This window comes from Gossypium hirsutum, chromosome A07 (genome assembly GCF_007990345.1).
Source record: "Gossypium hirsutum isolate 1008001.06 chromosome A07, Gossypium_hirsutum_v2.1, whole genome shotgun sequence".
Classification (NCBI taxonomy): domain Eukaryota; kingdom Viridiplantae; phylum Streptophyta; class Magnoliopsida; order Malvales; family Malvaceae; genus Gossypium; species Gossypium hirsutum.
In genome coordinates, this window is record NC_053430.1 from 92,668,777 (window position 1) to 92,678,007 (window position 9,231).

The 9,231-nt window shown below is 33.0% G+C and overlaps 1 protein-coding gene and 1 pseudogene across 1 annotated transcript; one reads left to right on the top strand and one right to left on the bottom strand.

Annotated features, from left to right (window-relative positions):
* The first annotated feature begins 619 nt into the window (after positions 1-619).
* LOC107955369 (60S ribosomal protein L5-like) lies at positions 620-3,845 on the top strand (annotated as a pseudogene).
* Positions 3,846-4,045: 200 nt separating this feature from the next.
* LOC107955370 (ribonuclease 2) lies at positions 4,046-8,958 on the bottom strand. Its single transcript, XM_041116622.1, has 9 exons — positions 8,622-8,958; positions 8,479-8,507; positions 8,055-8,128; positions 7,394-7,495; positions 7,272-7,275; positions 6,501-6,592; positions 5,325-5,486; positions 4,486-4,555; positions 4,046-4,241 (listed from the first exon to the last, which is right to left on the bottom strand). The coding sequence occupies exons 1-9, from the start codon at positions 8,810-8,812 to the stop codon at positions 4,186-4,188; spliced, it is 780 nt and encodes a 259-aa protein (XP_040972556.1). The 5' UTR covers positions 8,813-8,958; the 3' UTR covers positions 4,046-4,185.
* Between the last annotated feature and the right edge of the window lie 273 nt (positions 8,959-9,231).

Sequence of the window (9,231 nt, forward strand, 5' to 3'; positions counted from 1 at the left end):
CTAATTTGGGAAAATATATAGTATATTGCGAGTGAAATTTAAATTTTATGAGTAAAGTTAAGAATTGTGGAATAAAAAAATACATTGTTAGCATATTAAATACTCACTCTTTTTATTTATTAAAATATTTTTATAATAAAAAATATTTAATAAACTATTATTATGTCAACCAAACTAATGAATAGGTCGCTAAATAAAGGGGAATGCAAAAAAAAAAAAAAACTTTAGAAAGTGATACACATGTACAATATGAATCAAATTATATATAGAATGTTATTTTACATTCAATATAGTGAATGAAAAATAAAATAGTTCTGATAATTTTTAAAAGAAATTATTCAATAATTATTATAGGTGGAGTGGTAAAGCTTACCTATAAATTTTATATTAAACACGTGTTTAATTGTGATTTTTAGTTCTTTCATTTAAAGATTGTATAAAAATATGAATATACTAAAACATTATAATAATATTAACATAGTTTAAGAAAAGCATATCAATTTTTTTTCGATTTTTCAACTAAGTTAGTAATCACTTAACTCGTAACATGTTTTATAAAAATATAAATTTATATATTTAGTTCAGATACCTTATTGTACGTTCACTTAAACTTAAAGGACAAAACATGACAATTAACCAAAAAGATGAAGATCAAATAAAAAAACCTTGCTAGGGTTGAGTAAGAGTATTAGCGCTCTTTTCCCGTTAAACAGTCTCAAAGATCAGCAGCTAACCCCTGAGCTCAAAGCCATGGTAACACTCAACTTCCACATTCCTTTTTTTTTATATATAAAAAAATGTTATATTTTAATTTGGACTCTGAATCTCATTGTGTATAATGCCTACATTAAGTTTTTAATGTCGGATCTCTGTTTTCTTTTTCAATTTTGATCGCTTAAGAGTTGAAAACTTATGAAAATATGATAGCTGAACTTTTTTTTTTAAACTTTTTTATAGTTTTGTTGAGAAAAGAACTAATGAGTTAAAACTCTTTTTATTTTTATTTTTTTGGTTTCTCGTAATATATTTAAGGATGTTTTAAGTTGTGTTTGATTTTTTTATGTCATAAGAGTACTACTGAGTGTCTTCTTTTAATTTTTTTTTTTTTGAACCTGAAATTTTTTACGCATTAAGTTTTGACATAATGCAAATTGTTCTTGATTGTGAACGCACCGAAGTTTAATAGTTGACTGTTTTATTGGTTTACTAGCTTTAAGCTGCGATCCAATGCAGATTTATTTTTATTTTTGATCTTTTTTTTGTATTATAAATGTCAATTATTTTGCTTCTAATCAAGACTATCCATAAGAAGCCGATGAATTTCTTCTACGGCCTTTGTGTACATGCCGTATTCATTTGTAGCCTGCTTTCAACATATGGTAGACTAGCATTTGAGATGTTTATCATCTATGCTGCCTGGATTTTCTGACTTGGTTAAGTTGTATGGTACAGGCTTATGTTAAAGCTCAAAAGACTAAGGCCTACTTCAAGAGATTTCAAGTTAAGTTCAAGAGAAGGCGAGGTATAATAACTATGCTTACATATTGAATGGTGATATGCAAATCTGATACTTGCTATCTTGAGGTTATACTTGTAACAATTGTTTAAATCTTTTAGAGGGCAAGACGGATTATCGGGATCCGTCTTATCAATCAGGACAAGAACAAGTACAACACTCCAAAATACCGTTTGGTTGCACGATTTGTATCCTAATTTCTGTCTGAATTTTATTTTATTTTTTGTTATTGTCATTTGGTTTATAATGCAAGTAGCTAGCAGCAATTGTATTGTTATTTGTAGTGAAATTTTTGTTAGGTTGGTCTGTTGATTTATTGAGAGTACTTCTATAGGCCATTAGATGGGCTAAAATACTATTATTTTTCTTTCATGCATGATGTGCTATTTTGTTCTTTATTTTCCATTGGGTATTAATATCAATATTTCTGTGCTGCTAGTTAGTATCTTAACCTTAACACATTTACTAGACCAACAAGGATATAGTTGCACAAATTATACATGCTAGTATTTCTGGTGATATAGTTCTTGCAGCAGCTTACTCACATGAGCTTCCTCACTATGGACTTGAAGTTGGCCTCACAAATTATGCTGCAGGTGTGTGATTTACTTTTGTAAATGTTAAAATGATGGTCTCTTGAACTTGGATGGGAATGGTATATTATTTATGGTGCTTTTCACGCAGCATACTGTGTTGGACTCCTTTTGGCTCGCCGAGTACTGAAACAATTGGAGATGGACACTGAGTATGAAGGAAATGTTGAGGTATACAGCATGCTTTTCAGGTGGAGGAAATATGTTTAGTTTACATCTTTTAGACAGATGGATAATAACCATGTTCAAATTATGTGTGTAATTTGCTCACAGGCAACTGGGGATGACTTCACTGTTGAACCAGCAGAGAGCAGGATCTTTCCGTGCTCTCCTTGATGTCGGTCTTGTCCGAACGACCACCGGTAACCATGTTTTAGGTGTTCTCAAGGTATAGTGGAACCACTTTTAATAGTATTTTTCCTTGAGTCAAATTGTATTCTTTGGCTTTTCTTCTTCTAGTTTCTTAATTTCAGTAATGAATTATTATGATTATGCCAGCTAAGTTTTATACTAAGACATCATGTATATGTGTGCATAACATTGCATTTTGTTTAGGCTGTTAATTTTTGGAAGTGAAAGGAGCGATTTTGTACATATAGTGCTACAAGAACTATTTTGGTTTTCTTATTGACAGCTGGATCATACTTTACTACCCATTTGTGGCTGTGAAGAAAACCGTTCTTATGCATTAAAATTTCCATGCATGCTATGTATCCATCAAGCTTTAACATACATGTATTCTTTCTGTTTGCTTTTAGGGAGCTTTGGATGGTGGAGTTGATATTCCGCACAGTGAGAAGAGATTTGCTGGATTTAACAAGGACAGTAAGCAACTTGACCCCGAAGTTCACCGGAAATACACTTATGGTGGTCATGTTGCCGCATACATGAAGGTACTGTTTTGAGTTAATGAATTGATGGTATAGGAAAGTAATAATATTTTTATGTGCTGAAGTTTGGTAATAGGCATTCAATTTGGCCATAGTTTCATTTCATATCCATCTGTCTGCAAGTCTCACTTTATCAAGTTGACAGAATTTGATGGAAGATGAGCCAGAGAAGTACCAGTCTCACTTCAGCGAGTACATAAAGAGAGGCATTGAGCCTGGCAGCATTGAGGGAATGTACAAAAAGGTTCATGCTGCTATTCGTGCAGATCCTGAAGCAAAGAAATCCAAGAAGGAACCTCCAAAGGAGCATAAGAGGTGTAACTTCTTTCCCCTTTTGTCTTCAGGCAATCAATTTTGTAAACATGGTTCAGACAGGCCAAATTAAAACCAGGGATGGTTGAAATTCTAAGCTTAAAATGAAAACAGAAATTGTTGTTTAGAATTATGGTTTTTAAGAAGTTAAAAGGCTGATGTAAATGTTGTCGTTGTGTTTGTGCAACAGGTACAATCTGAAGAAGCTGTCTCATGAAGAAAGGAAGGCTAAGTTGATCGATAGGTTGAAAGCTCTGAATTCAGCTGCTGGAGTTGACAATGATTCCGATAAGGATGATGATTAGGTTGCTGAAGTAGATAAAGTGAACTCTCAACATTACAATTTTGGGAATTGTCTTGCCCCCTTTCCTTTGGTTTTTGGTGCTAGAATTTGCATTGAAAACCAGAATTGTTGTTTATTTATTAACTAAAATGCTCCTCCAATTGGAGAAAGTAGCCTTAGGTTTTGTTTGTTTGTACGATTGAGCCCAAATTTAATCGGCTTTTATTTTAAGAACATAATTTATTTGATTATGTTCATTTGCATAAGGTGCAATTTTGAGTTTAAATTAGATAAATTTTAATGGTGGTAAAAATGTATTTATAGAATGAATGATTAATTAAGTCATGGAGAATTATAGATGGAATGAACAGGGGAAGAAATATTGCAGCCATTAACCATACAAAGCATATCAAGTTTACAACTTGATTATGTAAAAGAGGCTCAGATGATATAAGACAACAGTTTTGATGATTAAATGAAACAAGATGAAGAGTTTGATGGAGGAACCCTGATACAGCCACGTAAAATGCAGCATAAGATTTGAACTATATATATTAAATTCTTTTACATACAGAAACTTCAGTGCTGACCTTACAGAGCTTCATCATCAGATATCCATGCTATCTCAGATTCCGATGCTTCCCTTCCTGCAAAAGAGAAAAAAAGGCAATAAACTAAAATCCCAGTTAACATGGGTAATTTGTAATACACACAAGAAATGAGCAAACCCTAATTTGAACCAAAAAAAAAAGTGTCACAACATTTTATGATTTGGTCGAGCAGTATCGGGAATTTACAACCTACAATGAGTATTGAGCGGTCATGGAGTCTGCTGCATGTTAATCTACGGTAAAAAGTAATTAAAGTGGCCTACAGTTCAAAGAAACTTACCCATCGACACATAGGCTGGCAAGCTCACGTACTTGGGACATGAGGTCTTTGAAGCCAAACAGTTCCGAGGCTGTAATAAGAAGAAACAATTTCATCAGATAACGAAGAGGCTTCTTCATGTATAAGAAATCATTTTTGAGATAGACTTCTGCTGCCATATCAAAGGTCCTGATGATCTTTTCTGCTGCTTTCTTTCAGTTGAATAAAATTGAGATTTTTTGGGGGGGAGAACAGGCACGCATCATGATAGCTGCTTCTTTAGGAACTAGTATGATATATACTGATTTACGGTCTTACAGACAAAAGAGAGGTTCTTTACCCAGCTAAAAGTCCATGCTAGCCAAGAAAACTAATCCTATGAATTCTTCACATCAACGCTGAACCGCATGGGGGTAAAGCCCGTAACAAATAGAGGAAAAAAAGTTGAGAAATCGAAAATCGACCTGAATCATGACATTTGGATGGTTTTTGAAATACAAGTTCAAAAACTCTGATTATACGGAGCGCATTGAATTCTTTTTCGCTTAATTTATAATTAATTTTGATTTTTTATGATATAAAATAATTTATATTTAAAATGTCCAAAATATTTTAAAAATTCTATATAAAAATTTATTTTTCAAAAAAAGAAATTATATAAGGGTCATTGCTTAGTTTATTTAGAAATATTTATGAAAAATACTTTGAAACTTAATCAAACAATGACCGAGAACCTAGCCGAACAAAACTAAATTATCACAGACAGTTTGAAAAAAATAAAAAAACCAAACCGATCAGAACTAAACCCTAACAACAAATGATGTAAATTGTGAAGAATGAGTTGACGGAGTGAAGCTGACCTTGAAATCCTTAAAGAAGCATAAGCGAATTTCCTCCACGGCTTCTTTTGAGCAAATCACTTCTGGTGTTGCCCGGAAAGAATTCTCAATGGCAGAGACAATGCCTCCAAGAGGATACCTTTCACTATTAGAAGGAGCATATCCAGCTTCATTCAGTATTTTCTGACAATTAATGGTTGTAGGAGAAAGTTTTCAGTCAAATTGGTCAACAGATATAACGGCATATTATTTCCAATATTAGGTAATGATTCAAATAAACAATTAATTACTCGTACACTACAGCTAAAAAGATGATAGAATAAACTTTACTCTGCTATAGTTCATAGATTATAAAAGAAGAGATCAGCAAACTATTCACTGGAGTTTTAGATACAAACAACAGGTAAACAAGATGGGTAGGCAACAGAGTACTTACTGAAGGGCATAGGCAGAAATCAAAATAGTGAAGTTAATTATTTTTTGTAATCTGTTAACATAGATAAGCAAGCATATTGTTCATGCAAGTAGAAAAAGCTTGATTCATAAACGACACCTTTTTTATACAAGTCTTGATTTTCAACCATAACTTATGCTCCTCCTTATTACATTTGATATTCAGGTAGATACCGAGTCACTTTAACAAGTACCAGTTGAATATACGTTATATTTGGAGTACAAAATATGCAACAACTCTTACTAGGACCAAGCAGCACCTATAAGATCTCGAAGGAACCTAGCCATATAAGACAGAAGATTCATGACTCAATTGAAGTGCTAAATAACTTGCTCAAATAGGCAGAGACCAGTCATACTCCTTCACTTCAAAGACAATCCCAAGATTAGATCCTTTAGGGCTGGGAACCATAGATATGTAACATGGAACATGGGCATGAAACAAAAAGAAATTTGTTTTTCTCAGTAAGTGTACAATTAACAGGAATTCAGAAAATAAGTTATAGGTTCACCAATATCTCATACTCTCTCTCTTTCTCTGCTTTAGTGTTAACCTCAATAAGAATGCAAGAACTAGTAACGGTTAATATGTTTGGCTTTCTTGATAAAAATTGCCCCCCAAAAGAAAGAGCTACATGCAGAACTCAATTAATTGTGATGCACATTTAGGGCACAAACTGATCAACAAAGACACGTAGGAAATTTCAAGGTGTATAAGACAAAAAATGATTTTCTAAAACTTACTGTGACGTTATATTTGAAGTAAACATTGAGGGTTGTTATAAAGTAGCTGTATTCATCTCGAATAACCGGAGATGAGCAAGTTCCATGCTTCTCTGCAAGTGAAAATGCAATACTTACAAACAGCAAGGGTAAATACTGAGATAAAAGAGTATTTGTACTATTTTCTCCCTAAATTTTATGCTTGCAAGTGCTTGTTCATCAAAATTTAACCAAATTATTTGTAGATATATTCATTAGGAAAGCAGCATTATGTTAGGTAAATATACCTAAATAAAATATCATCATTACTTCCTCGGGTACTATCAGATTATAATCAAGGAAAATAAATAATCATTTCTCAAGATCAATAATCACATATAAAATCTATCATGTCTAATTATAAAACATGTTAATCAACTTTCACTTTTTTGGTTAAAGCCTCAACAGCCCAATGAAAACGAAAGAAGCAAATAGGTCATTTTAAGTACAGTCAACTACTAGGCATTAGCATTCCGTTTGATTCCCTTCCTTTACACCCATCTGATTGCTTAAGGTTGATCCTATGTCTCATAAACTGCCATTCATTTCATATGGTCAGAGCTGTCATTTTGTACTAGCATCCTGACGGCTCTAAAGTTGCACCAACAGAAAATATTTCAAAGAGGGTTCAGGTGTGCAGCAGGCACATAAGCTCATCAGCCCTCTTAAATATCTCATACTTCGAATAAGGAGGAAAACCTATAAAGTGAACATAAGAAGAAAATCATATCATACAAAGCTGAAAATACTTACCCCACTTCCAGATCGCATCCCAATTTCGCCATCAATAGATTCAAGAACGAAGCAATTATTAGTTTTTCTGCCTTGGTCGAGAATAACTTAGAAACATATAAGAAATATAAGACAATATCCACCTCATGAGCCCAAAATAACCCTTTTCCACTGAAGCAGGTTGATGATTTGCCACAATATAACGATGGCCAGTACTTCTCAAGTGCATCAAGCAATGTTGAAATCTACATACATTTAGAAACAACGATAAGGCACAAGAGCCAAAAGATGTCATAAGTACTGAACTGAATACACAAGTAGAGAGATAATATATATATATGGAGAAAGAGAATTTGTTTAAGCGCAGATGTTATCCTATGTATCAGGATATAGAAGAACATATGTGCCAATATAATAGCTGAAGTTTTTATTTCAATTTTTTAAGTTTCAAATAAACCGAAATAGGTAGTTATGCTATTGCTATAAACTTAATACATCTCTACACAATGGATATCATAAAATAGAAGGAAGAAACTATTGAACTGAATAATTATACCAATGACAGAATATCACAAGGTGTAGTCTATGTCATCAGGAAATGCTCACTATACGTGGGTGTCAGTCTTCAACACGCATAAATAAGTGAATGAAAAAAAGTTGTCGGGCAGGCTTTAAAGCATCTTTATACATAAGCTGATCCCATAAAGTTACAAAAGCTATAGGGCATAGGCTGCAATCCAGGTGCAGTAATCAAACATGTTTTGGAAAGAAGAAATTGCAAATTAAATAACAGAAACAACACACCTCTTTGACATCAAACTGAGATCGGTAACAACAGGAAGGCCAGGTTCCATCATTATAATCCGGCCACAATCCATCTATCAAGAAGATAAAAGTAAAAATATATATTAGCACATTTCTAGTCTCCTCATGTCCGTGATGGATTAACATCTAGAGGGGAAATTAAGGTCTGCTCATTATTGACCATGGAAGAGTTGACAAACCTAAACTATCTCAAAACCACTCTTCCTTTACAAGAAACCTAAAATATGGTTACAATTGCAATTTTTTAATTTCGTCGCCGCTTCTTACTTTTTACTGGTATTAAACTGCGGAGGGCAGTATTTTGGCACAAAAATTTATATTTTATGGATAATCCATTGGATTTCAATCAAGAGTCTCTATGATTAAATAATAATAATTAATATAATGAAAACCAAACACTTACGAATGGTAAATTCAGTTGGAGAGTTCGAGCTGCCAGGTAGAAAAAGAAAAGATTAAAAACTAATACAATAAATTAAGAATGAAATTTGCCTCGAGAAAAGAAAAGAAGAAGAAATGAGAGAATAAGTTGAAAAGCTGATTTACCCTCGGCAGCAGGCATTGGAGGAGCAGCAATGGCGAGTCTTGTGGCAGATGGTGCCGGGCCATTGAAGAGACAAAGCAAAGTAATCGAACTCCCTCTGAGCTCCATCTATGCTTCCATTGATGCCTATCATCAAACAGGCAGCCATCATTAAGGCCAAGCAGAGAGGGATTTGGGCAGAGAGGGACGCCATTTTCTTCGTTTTCCTTTTCCTCTTTTTTTCGCCTTAAAAATCAATGAAATGTTTTGGCTTTGGGGAATTTTATAGAGTTGTCATTTGCCATTGTCGCTTTAACGAACAAAAACTGGTTGGCGCAATAATTGAGAGGTATATGCTTTATTTGGTGCAATATTTTATATTAAAATATTAAAAATATTTTATTTTTATATTTTCTGAAATTTGAAAATAATATTTTATATTATATTACACTAAAATACTTTTTTTTTCTACATCTCCTTCATCTTCGTTGGTCTCCTTTCTCTCCAAATTCTTCTTCATCCTTGTGATTCATAAATTTAAATTATAAATAAAAATGAGAATTAAGCAACAGAAGAATGTGATGCATTCTAATCATTTCATAACATAATGGGCAATAAAATACTTAAAATTGT

What these genes read in the sequence shown, in the direction of transcription:
- LOC107955370 (XM_041116622.1), bottom strand. Translation starts at nt 8,812, where the DNA reads ATGGCGTCCCTCTCTGCCCAAATCCCTCTCTGCTTGGCCTTAATGATG. An exon ending in TCCAACTGAATTTACCATTC is followed by an intron (nt 8,129 to 8,478) that starts GTAAGTGTTTGG and finishes TCTTCTTGATAG; the next exon opens with ATGGATTGTGGCCGGATTAT. An exon ending in GCCAGCCTATGTGTCGATGG is followed by an intron (nt 4,242 to 4,485) that starts GTAAGTTTCTTT and finishes TCTCTTTTGCAG; the next exon opens with GAAGGGAAGCATCGGAATCT.